Source organism: Maniola jurtina, chromosome 10 (assembly GCF_905333055.1).
Source record: "Maniola jurtina chromosome 10, ilManJurt1.1, whole genome shotgun sequence".
NCBI classification, from domain to species: Eukaryota; Metazoa; Arthropoda; class Insecta; order Lepidoptera; family Nymphalidae; genus Maniola; species Maniola jurtina.
The window spans coordinates 8,171,780-8,197,196 of NC_060038.1; the positions used below are offsets into that span (position 1 = coordinate 8,171,780).

Sequence of the window (25,417 nt, forward strand, 5' to 3'; positions counted from 1 at the left end):
TCAAGTTATGGATTTACCAAAAGAAGAACCCTGTGACTCAAGACCATCTCCGCATTATGAATTGAAGTCCACAAAACTGGATCACCTACATCATGCAAGTGCAAAGGTTTCATCTCAAACACCTATCACTTTACCTCCGAGTTCGGACCACGGAAGTATTTACCACACAACCATACCCATATACACCATATTGGTTGGAACCTGCGGACTGAGTATAATCATCATAGTTTATCGTAAAATACAGCGCACGAAGACATTGCAGATAAGAAGCACAGCCGAAATTCAGAGTTCTTCATCCGATGACCTCCCGGCGCAATTCACAGCCAAGGTGTTCCATAAGCGCCGATCTGATGGGGGAGGTGTTACGCAGGCGAAGCCAGCGGCTGATACATAGTGAGCCAGCGCAACATGCATTCCCATTCCCACGTACGAATACGACCCGTATAGCTGACGCGGCGTAATACCAGAACCCGCGCGATGTGGGAATCGTAATATTAAGTTAGAATATTCTCATCCTTAGAGATAAGCACTAGTTTTTAGTCTTTTCATTTAAATGTAACTTTGAATATAATTATTATAAGGATATTATCGCCGACTAGTTTTCTTCCATCCACCTCCTGCGACCCTAAACATTACTAAGTTACCTTGCGCGTAAATACTCAGCTGTTTGTTGATGTGATGTTTTAAGCTTAAAACACTACTACTATACTACTATACTATACTATACTATATGTATATACACTACTATATATTTTTAAAATAGGTAAAACACAATACAAATGTAGGTAATATGAATAGTATAATACGTATAAACTTATGCTATAGATTTTATTGATAGATACAGATAGGTACTAATCTAAGTAAGTATAACTATCTAGTAATATTTACTAGAACCTAACCTTTAACATCATTGTTTGCACATTGGTTTCTATAGCCGATACCTGGATCGTCAAGCCTCATTACCCATAGTGTCTAATGAAGAAGCTCGAAAGCTTCTCTACTATTGCAAATTGCTGTTTTTCCCCAGTAATTTAGAGTAGACAGTACTATGTATATAAAGTTTTCGTTAGCAAATTTCCAGCACCAGTTTCCAGTATTAAGTACTAACTACATACCAAAATATTATCAATCCTAGATAGTAGATAATACCAATTATTGTTGTTTACTCCACTCGATACAGGTAGATAAGTAGAAATACTCGAAAAGCAATTTGCAATCGGTCGAAAGTTCAAAGAAACGAATCTCGCAATGTGCTGGCTCGTTTTATTAAAATTTGAAACTTCATTTTACTGAATAAATTGCTTCTTGACTTTCGCTATCTTCAAGATAAATATAACAGGCGGTAATCAGTCACCGCAAATATTATTCGAAATGGAGTATTTTTCTCGAAAAAGATTTTCAATAATTTTTCTTTGATTTTTTTTTGGGTAAACCAGACAGCAGACTGCTGTTTAAGGTATCCATAACAGTGCCAATACTATTAACTCTTACTCTTAGAAATCTAGCGGGCATTACGTTTTTTTAATTATATTATAGAAAGCACATTGCTCACAAATACCAAATTATTCTACTATGCTCCATTTTCTGCCCCATTTCATTCGTATACAGTGGGAAATAGACCTCAAAGTCTTTATTTAACGGTTGGCACTTCGTAAATTGAATCGTTTAATCGTGGGAGTGGAGTGAGAAATCATTGGCAGCTTCAACTCGTAATTATGTTCGAGCACCTCTGACGCGAGCCACTAACTCCGGTAGGGTTAAACGATTAAATACGGGTAGGTATCTTTATTAAACTAAGGCTCTCGTAGATTCTTAGTTGTGAATGGTGGCGCATACTTAGTTGGTTAGGCTCGACCCAAGTTGGTCACTGCATGGGGGACAAATTTTAACGTTCTAAATTTGAATGAATTTATTAGTGTACGTTAATCCACAATGATATCTAAGTACTCGTAAAGGAAAGAGTTAAAATTATGACCCTTGGCTCACATTTTGTAGAGCGGTATCTCTTCTTATTTCATGCGTTTTGTATCTCGTCTTACTAATCATCCAGTATGATTTTTATACGTCATGACTCATGACATAATGTGAACGTAACAAGTACATAATATCCCACCAAAAACATTTCATGTAAAAAGGTAGCCAAGACTCACAAGTTCATAATGTTTTCACTGTTAAAAAGTTATGAGATCTCTAGTAGAGCCAAGCCCCTAGCTGAGCTTAGATTTGTGCTGGCCATGGGACCTATCCCAAGTCCAAAGTAATATAGCTCTTAAATCTTCTTGACTGTATCACATTTATAACAATAAATAACAAATCACTCTACTTACAAGCTCTGATTCTACAAACCCTACATCTTGGTAAAAAAAGGACGGCTTGGCCGTTTAATGTTCGTAAAACTATTACATGACATAACATATTTTAAGGCCATAAGGAATAGTTTGTTCGACAATTACTAATTTGTATTGTACTTCGTGATGGTCGCAGAAGCAATTCCGGGCTTAGATGTCATTTCAGATAAAAAATCCACGAACTGTAAACGGCCAAGCCATACTTTTTTTACCAAGATATAGGATTTGTAGAATCAGAGCTTGTAAGTAGAGTGATTTGTTATTTATTGTTATAAATGTGATACAGTCAAGAACATTTAAGAGCTATATTACTTTGGACTTGGGATAGGTCCCATGGCCAGCACAAATCTAAGCCCAGCTAGGGGCTTGGCTCTACTAGAGATCTCATAACTTTTTAACAGTGAAAACATTATGAACTTGTGAGTCTTGGCTACCTTTTTACATGAAATGTTTTTGGTGGGATTTCATTTCTTTTTGGCAGGTGCCCTAGATTTTTTTGGATCTATTTTTTGTAGGTACATCATTTTCATGGCCCACTCTCTATCGTTACCTCTTTTTTTAAAAGCTTTTATTCAACTTGTAATGTATGTAAATATGTTTGTTCGGGTGGAATCTTGCAACTCAATTTTGAAGCAGATATACCAAACTTCAGTCTTTTAGGACTTCAGGAAACACAGATACTTGGTACGTTTGTTAAATCTGCCACGGACATCTTATTCTGAAAACTTTAGAATTCGAGCAACAGATTTTACAGATATGCATCTCATATACGAGGGGATGAAGGGGGACCCGATTTCTTAATTTATCTGTTGTTTATAATTGTTGAAATTCCTACTTAATGCCAAATTTCAGTCTTCTAGAACTTCAGAAAGTACCCTAGAGTTTGTGACTAGAGGTTTTGAATGTCGATAAATCTGAAACTATAAAAGCTAGACAATTGATGCTCAGTGCGTTTAATAAATCTGCCAAGGACATCTTATCCTGAAAATATGAGCATTCTAGCGATAGAATTTACAGATTTGCTTCCCCCATACAGAGGCGTAGAGGGGTGAAATTTCCAATTTCTTAATTTTCCTGTAGTTTGTATGCAATTTCTAGTCTACATACCAAATTTCAGTCTTCTAGGACTTCGGGAAGTAGGTACCCTAGAATTACAGACTAGAAGTTTTGACTGTCAATAAATCTGAAACTATAAAAGCTAGACAATTGATACTCAATGCGTTTAATAAGTCTGCCAAGGACATCTTATCCTGAAAATATCAGCATTCTAGCGACAGAATTTACAGATTTGCTTTTCTCATACGAGGCGTAGAGGGGGGAAATTTCCAAAGTCTTGATTTTCCTGTAGTTTGTATGCAATTTATAGTCTACATACCAAATTTCAGTCTTCTAGGACTTCGGGAAGTGCCCTAGAATTACAGACTAGAAGTTTGACTGTCAATAAATCTGAAACTATAAAAGCTAGACAATTGATACTCAGTGCGTTTAATAAATTTGCCAAGGACATCTTATCCTGAAAATATCAGCATTCTAGCGACAGAATTTTTTGCTTTTCTCATAAGAGGCGTAGAGGGGGGGAATTTCCAAAGTCTTAATTTTCCTGTAGTTTGTATGCAATTTCTAGTCTACATACCAAATTTCAGTCTTCTAGGACTTCGGGAAGTACCCTAGAATTACAGACTAGAAGTTTGACTGTCAATAAATCTGAAACTATAAAAGCTAGACAATTGATACTCAGTGCGTTTAATAAATCTGCCAAGGACATCTTATCCTGAAAATATCAGCATTCTAGCGACAGAATTTACAGATTTGCTTTTCTCATAAGAGTCGTAGAGGGGGGGAATTTCCAAAGTCTTAATTTTCCTGTAGTTTGTATGCAATTTTTAGTCTACATACCAAATTTCAGTCTTCTAGGACTTCGGGAAGTGCCCTAGAATTACAGACTAGAAGTTTGACTGTCAATAAATCTGAAACTATAAAAGCTAGACAATTGATACTCAGTGCGTTTAATAAGTCTGCCAAGGACATCTTATCCTGAAAATATCAGCATTCTAGCGACAGAATTTACAGATTTGCTTTTCTCATAAGAGGCGTAGAGGGGGGGAATTTCCAAAGTCTTAATTTTCCTGTAGTTTGTATGTAATTTCTAGTCTACATACCAAATTTCAGTCTTCTAGGACTTCGGGAAGTACCTTAGAGGTTTTGATGATCATCAGTGAGGGACGAAATCGACGTATTTTAGGTATCAATAAATCTGTAACCATAAAAGCTAGATATTTGATATTTGGTATATTTGGTAAATTTGCTGAGGACACCTTATACTGAAAATTTCAGCTTTCTAGCGTCATCCAGACCGAAGTTATGACAGGTCGAAAATACGGCGAAACACTTCGAGAAAAAGGTACGTAGCGCCCCGGCCGCCGCGTTTGGCTCGTCTTGGCGGGGGCACTGCCGTGCCCCCTGATATACCTAGTAGCTATCTAGGTATATAGGTTGTCATCATAGAGATACCTCTTTAGCTCTACCTCTATAGCTTATTTTCTCAAAATGTTCATAAAGTAGGTGCGTAGGTATACTTTATAGGCTTTTAAAATAATCCCTGTTTCTATTGAAGAAAACCATAGGAAAATCCGTAAAGTAGGTATGTAGTTCGTTTCTGAGATTAGCCCGAACAAATGCAAACGCTGCGCGAGGGGAGTTTTAAGATATACTTACTTATTTACCTACTAACCTATAGCCGGATTTTGTTGCTCTAGGATTTTAGTATCATAAATATCAGTAACTTGGTTTTTTTAGACCTTAGCATATAGTATTCAGTTATCTGTGAAACGAAATAGGACTGACAATCACCATAAAAACAGTTTAAATTCTATAGAAGATAACGTAATAAAATACATCCACTAAGCTGCTGTAATGCTCCGGATTTAACGCGGCTTACTGGCTTATAAAGGGTGCAAAATGTCTCCCATATGGCTTGTGCCTACAACCTACAGTCACTGCCTCTGCTACATTATTGCGATTCATGACAGCGAACAGCAATCCGCGATATTATAAATTGCAAGATGCGTAAACATAGGCAATATTATTTCCATGCAAAACCCAAGAGATTGCAGCCCCGGGGCGTACCCACTACTTTACCTACCTACTCGTATATTTTCTACGATGATGCGTGGATTTATGTTTTCAAAAATCTCGTGATCAAACAACGTCAACGACAAAGTCTTTACTTGGTATAGAAACCTCCAATATTAATTTATAACTGACAGTTCCTAAATCTCGTTAGCTTTGGTGGTCAGGCCCCCTGCAGCATCAGGATTGACGAGTTGGAATCCAATTTTTTTACAGAACAATGTCAGGTTCAGAAATCCCGGAGATATCGGTGTATATAAGTAAAAAAACACAACTCCTCCATTTTTGGAAGTCGGTTAAAAATAGCCCATGTTACAATTGGTTAATCCTCTACTTCTCTGTGAAAGTCTCGTCAAAATAGGTTCAGCCGTTTCAAAGATTAGCCCGTTCCAACAGACACAGACAAAGAGACAAAAATTTTAAAAACGTGTGATTCAGTTAGTTTACAGTTCAAATAACCATTATTATGAGCTTAATATGAGGTAGTTGTTTCGAAGTTACAGACACTTCAATTTTATTTATTAGTAGATATAGATATAGATTTATATGCTCATGTTTTTATTGCAGCGCCAACTTAATTAGTTCTTAGAGATCGTTGACCAGAGGTGATCGATTAACACTTAGGAAGTTTAAGTGCAGAAAAGTTTGCCAACTTAGTTAGCACTAAGTAAAACTTCGAAGAAAACTCCCGACCAGAAGTCATCCATCAAATAGTTCATAATATTATATTTGAAATAACAAGATAACTCTATTTTCTTATTAAAAGCTTCGGTTCGTAGTTAAGAGGGCTAAAATTTCATAATATAATAGAAAAAATGTTAAAAGAAACCATCAATATAATTCAGGATCAACCTACCACCGGCTCAGGTCAGGCAGAGCACGTGGCACAGGTCTCCTATCAGAATGAGAAGGAGCTTGGCCATGGTCTACCACGCTGATCAAGTGCCGATTGGCAGACTTCAGATACCTTTGAGAACATTATGGGAACCTCTTAGGTGTGCAGGTTTCCTCATCATGTTTTCCTTCACCGTTAAAGCAAGTGATAAAACGCTCATAACTCAGAAAAGTTAGAGGTGCGTGTCCGGAATCGAACCCCTGAACTCTGATTAGTTAGCGAATATTTTAACCATTAGGCTATCACAGCTTATATATTAGTATAAATTATAAAATATATTAGTAAACTGTTATTAGGCTATTTTCAGTTTGAAATGTAGGAACTACTAATACCCGTGCTTGACAAATACATTCACCTGTTCCACCATTCTCAGCAAACCGCAAACCACATTCTACGAGCAAGCACTCAAACTGAGACATAATTACATATAGAACGAGCACGAGAACTACGTCGCTATATTTTACATAAATGTATTATTTAAACACTTATTTGTTTACAGTATTAAGGAAAGTTTTCCGTAGAGTCAAATAATTATATTGGCGGGCGCCTGATCATATTTTCATCATAAGTGTAGATAATAAAATGTAATAATGATAAATTGGATGAGGAACTTATTTTACGCATGCGGATTCTATGAGCTTCACTGAATACTTCTATGGAATACTCAAATGAACCATATTTAAATTAAATTCTACTTAATATAAATTCTCTAGTGTTATGATATTTTATGTTTACTGTGTAGTGACCGGAATCTGTATAAATTCCCGAGACGATTGACAAAGCTCTAAACCAGAGTATCTGATCAACCAACAATTCTGAGAACAAAACTAAATCATAATATTATTTGAAATTCAACAAATAGGATGCATTTGGTATATACTTTGTGTAAAGCTTATTTGAAATTCAACAAATACTTAGGATGCATTTGGTATTATGTGTAAAGCTCCGTATTCGCCCATGTTCGGAGATCAACTTTTCTCAGCACTGCTCCAATATCTACCTATATTTACTTATAATTATATGATCTTAAATAATGTGAAATACTACAAAAAATGTGCTACAAAACCACCCCTTATACTTGACGCGTATCCCTCTATCCCTGTCAACGCAATTTGTATAATGTTATTTTTGAGTTCGGGGTGGAAAGACAAACACACGTTTCCAAATATGACTACACCCTAGGGTGGCTGCTTTAGAGTGCATAAAAAATATCCGTAGGTACTCAAGTTGCAAAAGGAATGCATCAAAAATAATAAATGTTGCGGCTGACTCTGGCGGAAAAGTGGTGAGCCGAACCGAAAACTTTTGCCATGTGCCAGTGTGGTTTTGGTTACCAATTTGTTGTTTAAATGTCCACATAAACTCAAATTTTCTTTTTTTTAACTGTTTCAAATTATCTGGTCATTGACGGGTAACTAAAAAATCTTTGCTTGACTTGCAGAAACGCCAATCGTCATAATAATTATTATAGTTACAGCCATTACAGCCTACCTAATTTTGTTTGAATTACTGACTGGTTCCAAGATCAAACAAAACTAATTAAGTAGGTATTTATTTAACAGCTGCGTTTTGGAAACTGTGTATGTTCAAATTTTTTTAAATTTTATTTTAGTTTTATTTTTGAGACACACAGTATTAAAGCCAAACAATAGGTAACACACATGAAACACAGAAACCAAAACTGCCTTCAACGAAAAATCCAATCCAATTTTATAAACTACCCACTATTGTTATTTTTTCTTCTTTTCTTGATCTTAACTGTTTAATTGATGGTTGGCAAACAGAAAAGTTGTGCTACGTTGGCTATCGCGGTCCATTTTCGGATTTTCCTAAGTACCTACAACTTTCTTCTTCTAATACATCAGTATCATTTACAAAATTAAATTTTTGGTAATAAACAATAGTAGGTAGGTATCGTATGTATAGAAAAATCCGTCACGGCAGTTAAAGATTTATTTGATCGGTCAATGTGTAGAAATAGTTATTCCCGTTTATTGCCTTCGACCAGTCGTCACCTCGGCCATTAAATCCGTCGGAATGCCAAATAAAACGTTCGAATCGATTTCACATAAACGGTAAACGTGATCCGTTCACAGATTATATTACTATGAAGTCTAATTTGACACGGATCGTAAATCATCAATATTGTCCTACCTACCCAAAATTATGCGATGCAAAATACCTACTTAAGTATATTATTATGTAAAATCACTTCAAAAGCATGGTCACTTCTCACTAAATCTTACAAGGACGAATATTTCTGAAATGCTGTGTGACCTTTTTATTCGGTAATTTGTGGCTGTTCAGTCATTAAACAAATCGGTCAAGTGCGAGTTGGGTTTAAATGCGAAGGGTTCGTACAATAAATAACACATTGTAATTTTTACTACAACCCGCTGTCAGACAGACGGACAGACGGGCGGACAGCAAAGACTTAGTAATAAGGTCCCGTTGACGCCCTTCGGATACAGCTAATAGCAAGGCAATTTTATGGTAGAAGTTCCTAATTAGCAGGGTGGCTAATAGAGAGGGGGGGGGGGGGGTTGTAGTATAGATACAATATCTAAATACCTATTTTGTAGTAAGTTATAAGTTTATAAGTTTTACGTCACAAGATGGCGTGATATTGCAATATCAAAGGCCCATTGGCTGAATATTGTAAAGTCTAAACCGAAATTCAATTATAAGTTTGGGGTATGAGTGACCATCAGATTAAGGGCAGACCCCAAGATCGAAATTAATTGGCTCATCCAGATATTGTGTTCAAGAACCCTCATCTCAAAGGATTTATGTAGCAAGGGACAACAGATCTCCTTACCGAAAACTTGTTTAAAATGTCCTAAATTTTTAAGTGGATATTAGGGAATGATAAAAAAAAACTGGTAGGTATGTACTTACTAAAATTATCCAAATCTTTTCTTTTTCACGTGTCATATTTTTGATAAGCACAAACAAGTACCTACTTTAGAAATTGTAGATATAGCTCTATTTTTTATATAAGTATACCTATTTCATTTTTTTAATTAAAACAATAATACTTAACAATTGGTTAGTATTTTGCTAGATTGGTTGGTTGGTATTTGCTTACAATAATGGCTGGTGTCTCAATTGCTCTTTTCAAGTCATAAAAAGTTACGATACCGTTTAATATTACACATTTTCTTTTTATAATTTTTTTACTAATGATAAATTAATTAAACAAGAACGAAGAACTTTTCAAAGTATTTACGTGTAGATATAAGGATGTTCACTTAAAAAAATAAAACTAGGTAAGTATTATCTTGAGCAAAACGTGAACAGAGGTTCGAAGATGCTGAATCAGAAGATGAATGCCTATTCCTCGAGGTCTACAAAGTCAGGTCCATGCTTAACATGACAGCTCACTATGTCTCGTAGACTGCACTATTAATACGCTCCATAACAAATTCTGACTGCGTTTACTTGCCTGCATTGCATGTCTGGCATGCGAAATGGAGGGATTTGCACGGAAGACCCCACCGCATTTTTAATTCACTGCGCCAACAATAACATTTTAAAATGTGTAATTAAGCTTGTTAAAAATTAATATGCGTTTTAAATTTCATATAATTATACCATCCTTTTAGGTGTAATAATAAACTACCTATCTGAATATTAATATTTCATTTTAAAGACGAAGGTATCGTTTGGGTGGTAAAAATACGACCTCTTTACCTTACTTACTGTTATTATGGTGATAGCTTGGTGGTAAACGGGGGTAGATGAGGGGATCCGGGCTTGATCCCTGGCACGCACCTCTAAAATTTCGGAATTATGTCCGTTTCAAGCAATTAAGTATCACTTGCTTTAAAGGTGAAGCAAAAAAACATCCTGAGGAAACCTGCATAACTGAGAGTTCTCCATAATGTTCTCAAAGGTACATATTATGTGCCGTCTGCTAATCCGCACTTGGTCACCGTGGTAAACTATGGCTAAACTCTTCTTATGCTCTGAGCAGACCCATTCTGACAGGAGACCTGCTTTCAGATTATAATGGTGCTCTAAGTGGCTTGACAAATATCAGACTCGTATCTCGAGCTACATTTAATTATTGCCAATGATCTTATGATTCTTCCTTTACATAATATCAAGAACACTCACATGCAGCAAATAAGACAAAAGACTATATCATTAAAACGTTGAAATTCGAGAACCTTTTTCGAGTACTGGATTCACGGGTCAAGTGGCACATCTGTTGCCGATTCGCCTCTCGCCACTGACTGAATAATGGAATTAACGAGCTGGTTATGAACAAACGGCGTCTTCATTTTCAGTAGTACGTTTGTTCGCCCTTGCCCTATTTTACTGCCACTCCGCTTCACGGAATGAAATAATGGACTCATTTGGAAGGTCTCCGTGGCGTCTTGGGAATATTATGAAGTTATGACGAGAACTTACTGAAAAGGGACTATTTATTACATTTTAAACTGATGTTTTTGATTGAAGATGGTGCTCGGTAAAGTTTTTAGAGCGAAATTGTTATATTTTTTAGCGTTTCAACTATTCTGAGTGCGCGCAAGTAGAGGCCCTTTGAAAAAGGATCTCGGACGTTTAAACTAGTTGGACATACACTGAATAATCATGTGAATCCAGCCGTAACATATTCATAATATTTACAAATTACAATATTTAAAAAGTATTACTTAGGTAACTTTACCAACCCATCGCTAGCCCACTACTAAATGCAGGTCTCCTCTCAGAATAAGAAGACGAGCAGTGTATTTGAGATTAATAAAAATAAATGTTTTAAAAAATCAGGAGAAAGTATTTCCCAAAGCAAGAAAATGAAAGATGGCTGAGAGATCGTTAAGCGAAAAAATCATTGAGATGAAACACATTTGCTCTTTTACAAACATTGAAGATAGGGAATACTTTTCTAATTTATTACGCTTTATATTGGATAAACATAAAGGTAGGTATACTTTTTTCTATATTATTAGGTATATCCTCGATGGCGTGCAAATCATAGAGGCATAAAAACACTCACTACCCAAGTTGAAATAATAATACGTAGCTCAATGCACATTTTCCATCATGATGTCAGTAAATAAGTACTTACTTTAGCCAACACACTAATGCATACCCTGGGTTCATACTATGTGTACGCCACTTTAATGTGTTAGTAAAATAACGGTCAATTAAGGGCTTATTTTTTAATAGACTAATAAACATTCTGACAAATATGTACCTACTGCATTCATACCTACAAAAACTGGCAAAAGACTTTATTCCGCAGATAAAATTATTCAGCGATTGAAAAATCATCCAATTTTATTTTTGTTCTATTTTATCAAAGATTCTGAGATAGCAAAAATAAAGTAACATCCACATCCAACATAATTCTGAATTGACATTTTTGTACGATGACTGGGCATGAATAGGCGATTCTAGAGTTCCTTTATTGCGAGAAGTGTCCAGTGTCGCCGTAATGTGATTGTTTTGGGGTAACGCGAAGGGCCACTATATTTCAATCCAATAAGGTGGATAGTTTGATAAATAATTCAGAAAGTTGTAACACGTAAGAGGCACTTCTGTATAACGGCCGCCCAGAGGGCAAATTCTGCTCACACCAGTACAGGGGGAAATCACGGAATCTCATTCGTCATGAATTTAATTTCTTTATTGTTATCTTCATATTAGATGTTGCTAGATATATTTTCTGTTCTATTTATTATTGTACTATATCCGTACTAATAACTTTTAGTAAATTAGACATGAAACTTAACTAGACTTAGACGCTTCCCATATCAATTAATAAAATTTTGGTACCTACTTTCCAAAATGCGAATTAATATGATTTCTTCTTACAAACACAATTAATACTAGCAAATAAAATTATTACTTTATGTACGTGTAATTCAAGGTTTTGAAGGCAATGCTGTTTTGACAAGTAACCTAGGTATACCTACATAAAGTCGGCATCTTGACGGGTTGCTTTTGTTATATTTGTTTTAGAGCTATCGCCCATAGCGACTTTTTGCAGCGCGATAAAAGGTCGCGATACAACTACAAAATAATATGCAAACGCGATTACTGTGCGTTCAAGATACGCACAGCTGTATCGATACAAAAAGTCGCCGTGGGCAACAGCCCTTGTTCGTACACGAGACTCGAACTATATTTGGGGACTAAAAAACTATAAGTATCCACTTCTTCATAGTAGAAGGTGATTTTGAGATTCTATCGGTCTTATAAATAATGAATGAAAGGCAACGCGTCCGCGTCCCCTTTACGAATGGGTCGTAATAATCTCACCTTTCCTATATCGATGAATCTATACCTACCTCTATGGCTATGATAGCATATTCATAATGCAATAGGTAGATATAGTACGCGACAGGTTGAAATGGCAATCGGGGTAGGGACGCTCCGCACACCCGCACAGCCGCATTTACTAAAAATAGTAGGTACTTACTAGTTCAATTTCTAGAAGACAGTTCAGCTGACATCAATCAATCAAGCAATCAATTTGATTGAGCTGCTGATTTGGAAAAATTGTTTATTTTTGGAATAGTATATTATAACAAAACTTTTCTTTTTCAATAAGGTTAAAACCTAATTAAGAATTATAAAGTTGTTTATATTTGAATTATAAACCTTGTTTTATATGACATATGGCAGGCGGAAAAGAGAGCGCAGCCTCCCTTGGCTCTTTTTCTCTTTTAGGGGAAGCTTTTATTAAAAAAAAATACACAAAAGTGCTCTTTCGAGCTCATGCTGAGATTCTATCAATTCAATAAATTTTTAACTCGGGTCCCGTGTCACGCCTTGTGCCTAACCATTACGTCTCGACTCTCGATGGCATATAATTTACACAATTCTCCATTGGGAATAAGAAGGCTTATTAATAATGAAACGTGTCTTAGCACGCATTTTTAATACATAAAACAAAAGTAGGAAGCAATCATAAAGTATCACGGAAACTGCACGGCAGGACGTCGTACTAAAAGCGCGTACATGTATACGAGTTTTTGTTAACCCCCGACCCAAAAAGAGGGGTGTTATAAGTGTGACGTGTGTATCTGTTATCTGTCTGTGGCATCGTAGCTCCTAAACGAAGATCGAGCTGAGGCTCGATCGTGGCTTGTTCGAGAGTGTTCTTAGCTATAATCAAAGAAAATCGGTTCAGCCGTTTGAAAGTTATCAGCTCCTTTCTTCTTATAAAGGTTTTTGTGTCGGGGGTTTTTAAATTTTGAGTTATTGTTTGTCTGTAGCTCTTGGTACCGCGATAGGTATGATGTTTCGCAATAATTTCGCCAGTAGGTATCAGTGCAGTGGAACGTAAATAAAAAATAATTTGTACTTTGTAGAATGTAAATCTATACGCGGAGTAGGTTACTATAAATGTACATTATAAGCGACATAATGTTGATATTAATATAATAATCGCATAGAAGAAGCATAAGAACATAAAAGAAGCGCTTTCCGAGTTCGTAGAAGTTTATTTTATTTTAAAGCAGTTTTAAGTTTTCGTTACAGTTGGTAAACTTTGGTAATGTGCACAATGATTACAGATGAGATTACAGTTATCTAAATAGATACTTTCGAAACAAACGAAACAATGGTAGAACCGCTAGAACAATACCTATTTAGTCCTACTATTTAGAACAGAAAGTCTCTCCCGCTTTAGTCTCTTAAATTATTAACCCTGTAAGGGTGATACGAAAGGTTCTGTCTTGTTTACGCGTTAGGGAGGCAGGGACGGGAACTTAATACCCTATATCACTGCCGGGGTAATACAAACTAGCAGGGTCGCAACCTTTTCCACTAAATTACGTATCGGCTCGGGATAATCCCGACTAAGTTGAATAACATTGAAACGAGGAACTAATTCCGTTATAAAGACACTGAATTAACAATGCCTTGTCGAATGACCCATGATAATATTCATTATCCACACGTTTGAGTTGTTTGTGTATACCTTTTATAAAACGTGTATTTTATTCACTAGTAATTGCTCGCAACTTAAAAACAGCGTGGAATAACAGTTTTGCCATGGGACTAGAGATTTACTCATCCTGTGAAAATTCTGTCAAAGTCAAAGATCAGTTGAGAGGAAAATTTAGAGAGAGAGACGTGGGTTCGAGCCGATTCCTCAATCCATACTACTCAATACTTAATTATAAATACGAAATTATGTAGGTCTGTCTGTCTGTTAGCTTTTCACGGCATCCGCTTTATCGATTTTGACAAAATTAGGTACAGATATAGCTTGTGCCCAGGGGACATGGTACGTTTTACCTCGAAAAATAGAAGAGCTCCCTTGGGATTTTTAAAAACCTAAATTCACACCGACGAAGTCGCGGAAGTCAAATAGTTTTAATATGTATTTATTTCAGTCATTTGAATAATAGCCTGGATAACTATAATAAGTATACATAAGTGTTATCTATATATTGATACTTAAAAGTTTTAATTTGAAATTATTTAGATACTATTAGACACAGGCCAGAACAATATTGGTTATTAACGAAGCGAAAGCCGATTTGCGAATTTGATAAGTTAGCTGAAATCGCGTGGACATATCCCGAATAAGCCGGGTTTGATCCTATTAACGCACGACTAACGGGGATCTTGTGTCATTGCCTGATCCTTGTACAGATCCCATGGAGAATATAATTCGCTTCATTTTTGAACTTTTCTTTTTTGTAGATAGATACCTATTATTATAATATCACTCATTGCTAAAAACTCATCACCGTTAAGCTATTGTGTCTAAAATATATACTCCTCTCAATTTCAGCATGTCAAATCAATATCAACCTGCATATTATTATTATTTATCTCGTCAGCATCGTTTGAATAGATCGATGTATACATATAGTCGTCTACTGCTGGACATCGATTTCCTGAGCTTAGAAATCTCTAAGCCCCTAACGCTACGTTTTCTGATGCAGGATCGACACTTCAGCAGCCATGGTAAGCGCAGGTGTTTATTTATTTATAATAACCGTAAGGAGGACTTGATAAGGTTAACATGCAGCAGCTATGCACAGGAAAAGTTTCTTGTATGCGCATCTTAACCTCCTAACAATAAGGAAGCCATTACAATGAAGATTAAACGTAGGCAAGCAGTCAACCTAGAGGTAAATCCCTACTTTAGAATTAGTTTTGGGAAATTCCTGCAATTTTACTTATCTTGTTTAATAATTTAATTCGGTTAATTGGCTGCAGCCTCACATAAATTATTCATTGAAGGCAAAAAACTATGTTTTAGGTTTCATAGAGACCGAAAATAACGTTGCCAAAAATGTTTTCGCTTCATAGCCCAGTTATATTTTTGTTTTAAGATTCCAAGACAAAAACTGTCGAATTACTTGAAACAATCAAGGTGAAAGAGCCGGTATATCCCCAAATAAAACCTCGTAATTTGTATAAAAGATAGCATAAGGTAGGTGTGACTTCGCCACCTGAAATAAAAGGATCCTCTATAAGGTCGGAATAAACTGACGTAAACGTACTCGTATGTATTTGGTACTATAGGGGTTCTGAAAACTATGCTGCAATCCTCCCAAGGCTATTTAATAAAAATCACTTTAATTATAACAAAATAAAGGCAGATGTATGTTTCAGATGGTTTAATTTACAGTTCTATGCACTGTAAATTACTTACTTGGCCACCACAGTTTTTATCTCTTTCTCAAATTCTCTATCTTTAGTTTCTACTAATACTATAAATGTGAAAAGAATATTTTGTTACTCCTTCATGCCAAATGGTAAAGAATGCCATTGGTGACTAAACCGATTTGCCTAAAAGTTTGAATGAAGATAGCTCATTATATCTATTACCTGTTCTTATACCTAGCCTGAATTAACACATTTAGGCTACATTTTATCCCAGGGAATCAAAGAGCTCGTACGGGATTTTTGAAAAACCTAAATCCATGAGGAAAGAAGTCGCGGGCATTATCTAGTGAACTCATATTTTTACAAAGATGATTATTAATACATTATCTGTATTAAACAGGCTAATTATATAGATTCTTGTGGCGGCAGCTCATTCCTTATGCATTCAGCGCGCGTTAATACCTTCATTACCAGTTTAAAGTATTAAGCAAACTTGGAGCCTCCAAGACGTCGCACTGGGATTTGTATAAGTGGTTGCGCTCCCTCTCTCTTTCTCTCCACAAAAGCTAGACAGAAATATGCTAATAGTAATTTATATTGGTTATAGTATGTTTTAAGATTTTATTGAAATTGCAACCATATTAAGTACGTTAGTTGAGCAGAACAAAATAACTACATAATAATTAGTTTTGTTTTATTTAATAACAATATGTTGCCCCTGATGTCTTACGCGTACATAATCTTACCTTTATAATCTCTTCGAAACTCTTCGATTTTCTGAGATGAAAGTAGCCTATGGCCGCCCCCGGGGTGCAAACTATCTCTGTACGTCAAAATCGGTTTGACGGATTGGCCGTGAAACGCTAGCAGATAGACTGACTAACTGACACATTTTCTCATTTATAATATTAAGTAACGTATTTTTAAAAGTTAGTTAAACCAAACCCAGTGTTATATTTCTGCCTTTACTAACAAGAAAAGTCTACGCTTTTCGAAAGTTCCTGAAAAGAGCTTTTGTTTCGTTTAGCAGGCGAGGTAACGTTTCAGTTAATTTGTGTGCTAAATTTGATGGTATTTTGGTAGGTAGGGCGCTGCCTCACAAAGGGGGAGGCTTTCGTACCCTTCGAAAGGTAATTGTGGAGTGTTAATAGTCTGGTATTAGGGCAATGCTTATGAGTTTCATTAGTAGTGAAGCCACGAGCGATTCATACAAGAACGTGCCTTTATTAGAAGCGACGTGGCTGTTTTGAAAATTACCTGATAAGAGCCGCAGGCGTATGGTTCAGAGTGCGCTTCTTTGCGAACTAAATATTTCCAGTGGTAACATTGTAGTATGTATTATTTTATATTGTAAATGGTGTAGCTAATAGTAGGTATAGGCTCACACTTTTTGGTATAAGTCTTTTTGAATTGTACATTTATTATTATACAAAAAGAAATTAAATTGAAAAGAATTTAGGTAGGGACCTACTTCATTTGTCTTTGTTTCTTAAAAGAATTGAAGAAGTTAATTCTTAGTACAAATACTTTTTGTGCCTACGAATTGGAATTTGGATGCTAGCATTAGAAGTTGGAAACTCAATAGATCATTCAATGAAATAACCATTAAGGTCGCACTAAATTCGAGAACAAAGTATAACGCTTACTACCTAATGCGCAAAAAGTGACTGCGAAGAAACTTGGTTTTCGGTGCGCTTTCATGTAATTTATGTATGACGGCGCAAATGCCAATTTATTGCTGAGTAATGGCAGCGTTTGGGGATCTGCAAATGGTTGCCGAATAAGAAGAGAAATGGGTCGAAACGCAAGCGACTAAGTGTATTATAATTTATTCATCTGCTGATACCTATCCGAACTGCTATCGTGTTCGAATACTTTCATTTTTTAATGGGAAAGGGAGTTTTCTGATATTTTCTTTTCCTTTCACGTTCCAAGCGTAGTTTTATTTAAAACACTCATCATCATCATCATCGTGATCGACCCATCGCCGGCGAAATATTGAGCACAGGTCTCCTCGCTGAATGAGAAAGGTTTAAGCCATAGTCCATCACGCTGTGTGGATTAGCAGACTTCACACACCTTTGGTAACATTACAGAGAACTCTCAGACATGCAGGTTTCCTCACGATATTTTCTTTCACTGTTACATACAGCAAGTGATACGAGTAAATAATTGCTTAAAACACAAATAGCTCCGAAAAGAGGTGCGTGCCTGGCATCGAACCCCCGATTCTCCGAATAGGAGGCGGAAACTTAACAACTAGGTTACACTGTAAAAAAATATTGGACGAAAATTTTATCGTGATGAGTGAAAATTTAAATTACAATATTTTGGATTACGGATTTTTTGGACGAACCGTAAGGTTATCTGTTTGTTTGCGATAATTACTTGTTATTTTGATTTGACCAGTCTGTATTGACCCGTACCCGTAATGATTAGATTATAAAAATGTAATTTGTTAACACATATAAATTAGTTTCATTATCTCTCCAAGCGGCTTTTTACGTAATTACAAGTAACCGATTGAGAGGTTAATTAACTACATTTTTGACACTGACTAGTGCCCACCCCAAAACAAAAATGTTATCCATTTATTTACATTTAAAAAAATACTTATTTTGAGTCATCATTACCATCATTATCAACCGATAGATGTCCACTTCTGGTCATAAGTCTCTTGTAGGGATTACCCCATGCCACGGTCTTGCACCGTGTAAAGGTCATTGCATACGTACCTACTTAACTTGTTTTTTCTCGTCCCGGACGGGACGGGAGGGTTTCTTGAATTATTATTGGATAACTAGAAAACGGACGGGACAATACTTTCCAGTTGTCCAATAGTAGTTCAAGAAATCCTCCCGTCTCGTCCGGTACGAGAAAAAACACGTTACGTATGCAATGACCTTAAATCCAGCGGCTCCCTGCGACTCCATTGATGTAGTCTGCCCACCTAATGAGGGGTGTTCCAACGTAGCGCTTTCCGGTGCAAGGTCGTCATTCTAGCACCTTGGGACCCATAAACCATATTGTTATCACGTAACAGATGACAAAATTAGAATTACATAAACAAAATGGTTAACAGCATTTAACGCCCTAAAAAGTGGTGCACAGCAATAATGAAAAATTCCTGTAATTTACTATTTAAGGCGCAATATTTTTTCTGAGCTCCTTTTTTGCCAATTTTTGTAAAATTAATTGATTCAAATGAGTGAAAGTTGAAATTAATGATGTCTTATTAGTGGGAATAGAAAATAATAGAACTATGTACTTAAAACTTTTTTCCAGACAAAGAATTTAGAAAAAACGAAAATGCGTTTTTAATTAATTATACATTTGCATTAGGAGGAATTTGGAATTAATTATTATTTACTTCAAAGGTTTAGATTTTAGTTGTTTGTTTTGTTTTTTTAAATACATGTTACATAAGTAGTTATATTTATAAATGGTCAAAAGTTATCAATGTTTTGTCGTCAAAGTTATATTCATAACAAGTTGTTTTCTACATTTGCCATGAAGTTAAGTCGTTCTCAATAATATATTATGTCGGCATTAATTTACTATTTCACTGTTTTACACCACTATGGAAAAATACCATTGAATTTGTTGTTTATGTGTTATTTTGTAAGTTGTTACGCTTCTACAATCTAAATAGATCAAGGGATCTCTTGTGTTTACTTTTTATTTTTTGATTATAATGCAATTGATTACATTTTTTGATTGCATAATTTACCGTAATAAATCAAGAAGTATTAGAGCGTCAGAAATAATAAATTCAATAGACCTATACGACTTTTAAGGTTTCCTAAAACTATCTATGCTTTTCCTATCTTTAGATGTACTTACCTAATTAAATACATATCTGTACACATATTAAATGCCTGCACATACGTATATTAAAGCTGTTAAACGGATGGGCCGTGAAAATGTAGACAACAGACAAAGAGACATACCTACTATCGCATTTGTAATATTCTAAGTAATAAGTAAATGATTGTAAATAAAATACATAATTGTACAAAGTTAACCTAGGGGTACTCTGGAATTATTACGCAACGCGAACTTATCACCATGGTAATCAAAAGTTGCCGTTATCGCAATTTTGCTGACATGTTACGAAGTCAGCACTTCGATGTCCATTTAATCAAACCTTTTTTTGCCACTAAGGAGTATGAGGCAACGCCCACATGAGTAACATAAAGTTCTTTAATTGAAATGACTTAGGGTAGAGTCTCTTCGAGAAAAGATACCCGCCGAGTTGGAATTGGAAAACATAGAAAAGCAGAACTAATAAAATGGGTGGGACCACGAGTACATAGTGGTATACCGGTAGAGACAGTAGCTAGTGGGATAAAGCGGTAGAGCTACGGACCACTTATGCTTAGTTAATATTTTGCATATCAGTCTAAAATATGCCTTAATCCAAGTACAATATATTAAGTCTGTACCATATTATGTTTCCAATTAAATATTTCCTTTATCTTTACTTTAATGACAATCAAATATTTTAACTGCTAAGCTGGCTCTTGGTTTTGTACCGGGTGGGATTAGTGTAAATAATATAAGTTTCTGAGCGACATTCTATCAATTGCTGAAAACTCGGATGAATTGCGTTAAGCTCTTTGAGTTTAGCGCTTTCAAGTTTCAACGTAGCTGGTTGACTTTGTATTGTGTGATTGTGCAAATCTTTAACTTTTGTCTGACCTTTTATTGAGTTCATAATAACTGATCTTTTGTCTTTATCTTCTGTTCTGTTATCTTTCATCTTTTGTCTTCTAGATCGCACGGGTCACAGGGGGTTAGTATAATTAACACAAAGTCCTCACGAATTGAAAAAAACTTAGAATAATACGGGGAGAAAAACAGCTATTTAGTAGAGAAAAGTAGATAATTATCCTGCACTTGTAACGCTGAAAAAATTTATTAATTTTACTGTATTTACTAACTCACAGAAATCTTATGGAGACTCGTGATTAAATTATTTAATTTAATATCCACTTAAATTGTATTTGTTAAGACAACTCACAACAGAACATGATATTAGGTATACAGGGTATGTAGGCTACAGGCTACAGGTGCCTATGCTGATAAACAATAATTAAACAGAAGGTTATTTATGATTGCTATAAGTACTGTTATATGTAGGTAGATAGAAAAAACTTGTTGACGCGGTTGCACCCGCGCGATGCGTGAGTCAGTGGGAATACAGCTTGTAACGGTATAACTGTGTTTCTATTCAACGCCTCCCAAAAAGCCTAGAAATAACAGTGGCGACGAGTAACCTTAACGCGTGTGATCATGGATAAAATATCAGTGGGCTTATTAACAGTGTTCAACCACGAAACACAAGAATGGGAGTTGTACAAAGGACGCATAGAACAATGGTTTCTTGCGAATGAAATCGACGATGACGCGGACAAGACGGGCGCAAAGCGGAGGGCAATTTTGTTGAGCAGTTGTGCCGAAACCACATACAAACTCATTAGGGATTTAGCACTCCCTAATGACGTTTCGTCCCTGTCGTACGCGCAAGTGGTATCCTTGCTGGACGGCCACTTTAAAGCAAAGAAATGTGGGTTTGCTGAGAGGTATAAATTTCACAGTGCTTGCCAAGGCAACAGTGAGTCCTTGAGTGCGTGGGCCGCCCGAGTGCGGGGTTTAGCGAAGGACTGCAGTTTTCCGGCCGCTGTACTAAACGAAATGCTGCGCGACAGATTCGTCCTGGGCATGGGGAGTGGCAAAGTTCGTGAGCGACTTTTCGAGAAGTCCCTCGAGGGGCTAACGATGGAGAAAGCGCTGCAATGGGCGGAAAGTGTACATTGTGCTAACGAGGGAGCACGACAAGCAGCCATGACGGTGCAGCCATCTCAAGATCTGTCCTTATCACCTTTCGTCGAGGTACACAAAGTAACGTCCAGGCAACCAAGGTCGTCGCAAGGAAGACAAGCGTATAGTGCGGAGAAAGAAAGTGCGTCTCGTTCAGTGCCAGTTAATAAAAAAAAGTGTGTCGTCTGTAACTCGTTCGGTCACGGAAGCCAAATCTGTAGATATAGGTCATTTACGTGTAGGGTATGCGGTGTCAAAGGTCACATTCAGCGCGCCTGTGGCGCCGTGAAAGGACGGGACAGCCAGCATTTCCTACAGTTTCATTCGGATGCCCAGGGTGATGACGATGATGGTAAGCGACTCATATTTAATATTCGTAGCTATCATGGAGAGCCGATGCGTGAGACGATTGTGGTGGATAGTGTGTCCTTGTGTTTCGAATTAGATACAGGATCAGCTGTGACGGCTATTTCAGATTCTACATATTATAAGTATTTTTCTAAGCATAAGCTATTAGAAACCAACAGAATATTACAAAGTTACAATGGCAGCAATATTCGGACAATAGGGATGTTACCTTTAAGGTTTGAATACAGAAATAAAATGGATATAATAGATGTTTATGTAGTAAAAGGAGGCGGGCCACCTCTGCTAGGCCGTGATTTTATAAATAAATTCAATCTAGAAATATGCTCAGTAAATGTTTGCACAGCGAAAGAAAACTTTGTTGAAACGCTAATTAATAAATTTCCAAAGCTTTTTTCCAATTCATTAGGGTGTTGCAAAGACATTGAAGTGACATTGAATTTAAAACCGGATTCTAAACCTATTTTTTTTAAAGCCCGGTCGGTGCCTTTCGCCCTGCGTAATAAACTAGAAGCAGAATTGAACAGATTAACGTGTTTAGGGGTTATTGAGCCGGTACAGTTTTCCGAGTATGCCAGCCCTATTGTAACGGTAAAAAAAAAAAAAAAAAAAAAAAAAAAAAAAAAAAAAAAAAAAAAAAAAAAAAAAAAAAAAGAAATCAGTGTTCACAGATTAAAAACTATCACGGAAAAAGAAACATTGACTTTAAAGAAGGTGAACTGGTTCTAGTGAAAACATACAATAAACAACAAAATGCTTGGACTAAAGGAACTATTTTGAAAAAAATTGGGCGATCGTTATATTTAATAAGTCTCAAGGAAAATAACGTTAAAATTAAAAGACACAAGAATCAAATTTGCAAATTTGAGGGGGAAAGTGTGATGGGTGGACACGAAGAAGCCGTACGACACGATAAGGTCGCCAGTACAGGCTCGGTAGACATTGAGGTCCGCACAGATTGCCCCGGCGGCGTTGCATCGGCGAATCGATCTGACCAGGCTACGGAGCCCGTTCCTAGGCCATCATGTCCTCCGGCTCCTTCAGCCCAGGCTATACCGAATACGGACAGTCGAACAGTCCGAACTCTAAGGCCTCGTAAACACATAGATTATAAGAAATATTTTTAATTAAGCATGTCTTTTAGTTGATAAGTTTTTAATTGTTAAAATAGTGTTGGAGGGATGTTATATGTAGGTAGATAGAAAAAACTTGTTGACGCGGTTGCACCCGCGCGATGCGTGAGTCAGTGGGAATACAGCTTGTAACGGTATAACTGTGTTTCTATTCAACGCCTCCCAAAAAGCCTAGAAATAACAAGTACCTACATGTTTTCATGCCGTAGGTATCAGGAGAGCTTTTCTTAATTGTTTCTTCAGTTTGCAGCTCTCATGATTTATTCGTTACTATATTCACGTTTCACGATAACTTTCGTGGTTTTCATAACTTATAAATTATAATATTAATTGCTATAAATATTATTAAGGTAAGAGAACTGAAACCATACGCCATATTTAATATTTTTTTGTTCTACTAAAATAAGAGGTAATTACAACTTTTACTAAAATGCGTTTTTTTCATTAGGATCGTAAGATATTCAAACGAAATTATTCTTTCAAAAACTATTCTTTACCGCACCATTTATGTGGAATCTTATTTATTCCACACTGATTGGACTATAGGGAATTTTTTTGATGTGTTTGAAAAATCCACCTATAAAATCCAAAACAATATTATGTAGGTATATCCAGAGGCATGTTTGCGTTGATGCGAGCGCAATGGTTAGTTTACTTTAAAATCTGCGCTTTCAATCGATCGCTGCATAAACGGAAAATTGCACGCTTATGCACGGATAACTCTTTGTTTGCAAAAGCACTCAAAGACAAATGATTCGTTCTAAACTTCATGGAAAGCACGTACAATTTGTTGTATCTACAGGTTCAACCTCACTTTCAACGCTGATGTGGTACCTACATCAGCGTTGACTACATCACTCGTACCTACTCAGACTATAGTCGAACATACAAATTTTTACCAAAACATTGAAAGTATAAAACTTATTTTGCTACATTTTGATAAGTATGGTTATTCAATTATGTATTTTGTTAATTGCTATTTAATAACCAAAAAAAAAAAAAAAAAATTGCCTAGCGAACAATATTTCATTCCTTATTAATTTGTAGGTACGGTATAGTACGGTATACGGTACAGTTAGATCCTGTAAAATATTATGATTTCAGCAAAAATGAAAATAAATCACAACATTACAATATTATACAATCTCTCGCAAATGCAATAATTCAGGTTACAGAACCGCTTTATTTTCTTCCTACCAAACAGGTATTATGTTCTGGTATTATGTTAGGTCTTGACTGATTTATTTATCCATAAATGGCCGAAGGAAATTGAAATTTTCATTAACCGTTGAACGTTGAAAAGACTAACGTAAAGCGTAGTAGGTGCAAGGTAGTGCCGTTCACGACTAAAGTAAGTACCAAAGTGCGCTTTATGAATCCTTCGTCTCTGCAATAAAACTTGATACCCATCACTGAACCTAAAATGTAACTGTACCTATAATTAGATATCATAAAAACTATTGTTTCACGAATTTTATTTTATCGTCAAACGTTCAACTATAATTAAAAAACCGGTTAAGTGCGAGTCGGACTCGCACACGTAGGATTCCGTACCGTCGGACAAGATAAACTTAACATCTTTATGTAGAACTCAGCAAGTTTATGACGGTCTGCGCCATCTAAATGTGATTTAGTAAATAATTTTTTTCGTGAAAATATTTTAATTTTTTTAAATGCTGTAACCACAAATTATTCACGGTTTATGGATTTTTTCCATTACTTGTTCTATAAGACAACCTACCTGCCTAATTTCATGATTCTAGGTCAACGGGAAGTACCCTTTAGGTTTTCTTGACAGACACGACAGACAGACAGACAGACAAGAAAGGGTTCCTGTTTTCATTTTGATGTACGGAACCCAAAAAAGTAGGTACTATGATTAGCGTTTAACATGGGTACCGCTGGACAAACAGACCGCATCCTTTGGTTTGTTGTCGATGTTGGCTATAAATCACGGACCCTCGTCCGGCATACAATGGACTTCGAGTCAAAACGTCAACCTACAGAAGCTGCCTATCCCGACGCTAACTATGGATTAACGCGAATTACGGAGTAAAAGTTGTTTCCAAATAGTTGTGAGATTACCTCAATGGTAAGACAGTTTAATTAGCTTTTGCCCATCCATGTATCTAGATTTA

The 25,417-nt window shown here is 36.2% G+C and overlaps 1 protein-coding gene across 1 annotated transcript; it reads left to right on the forward strand.

The window, feature by feature from the left end:
- Window positions 1–1,170: 1,170 nt before the first annotated feature.
- Window positions 1,171–23,465, forward strand: LOC123869159. The gene is made up of 4 exons (XM_045911929.1): window positions 1,171–1,180; window positions 5,254–5,258; window positions 21,085–22,132; window positions 22,809–23,465. Exons 3-4 carry the CDS (start codon window positions 21,253–21,255, stop codon window positions 22,820–22,822), a joined length of 894 nt encoding a protein of 297 aa, XP_045767885.1. The 5' UTR covers window positions 1,171–1,180; window positions 5,254–5,258; window positions 21,085–21,252; the 3' UTR covers window positions 22,823–23,465.
- The last annotated feature ends 1,952 nt before the right edge of the window (window positions 23,466–25,417 follow it).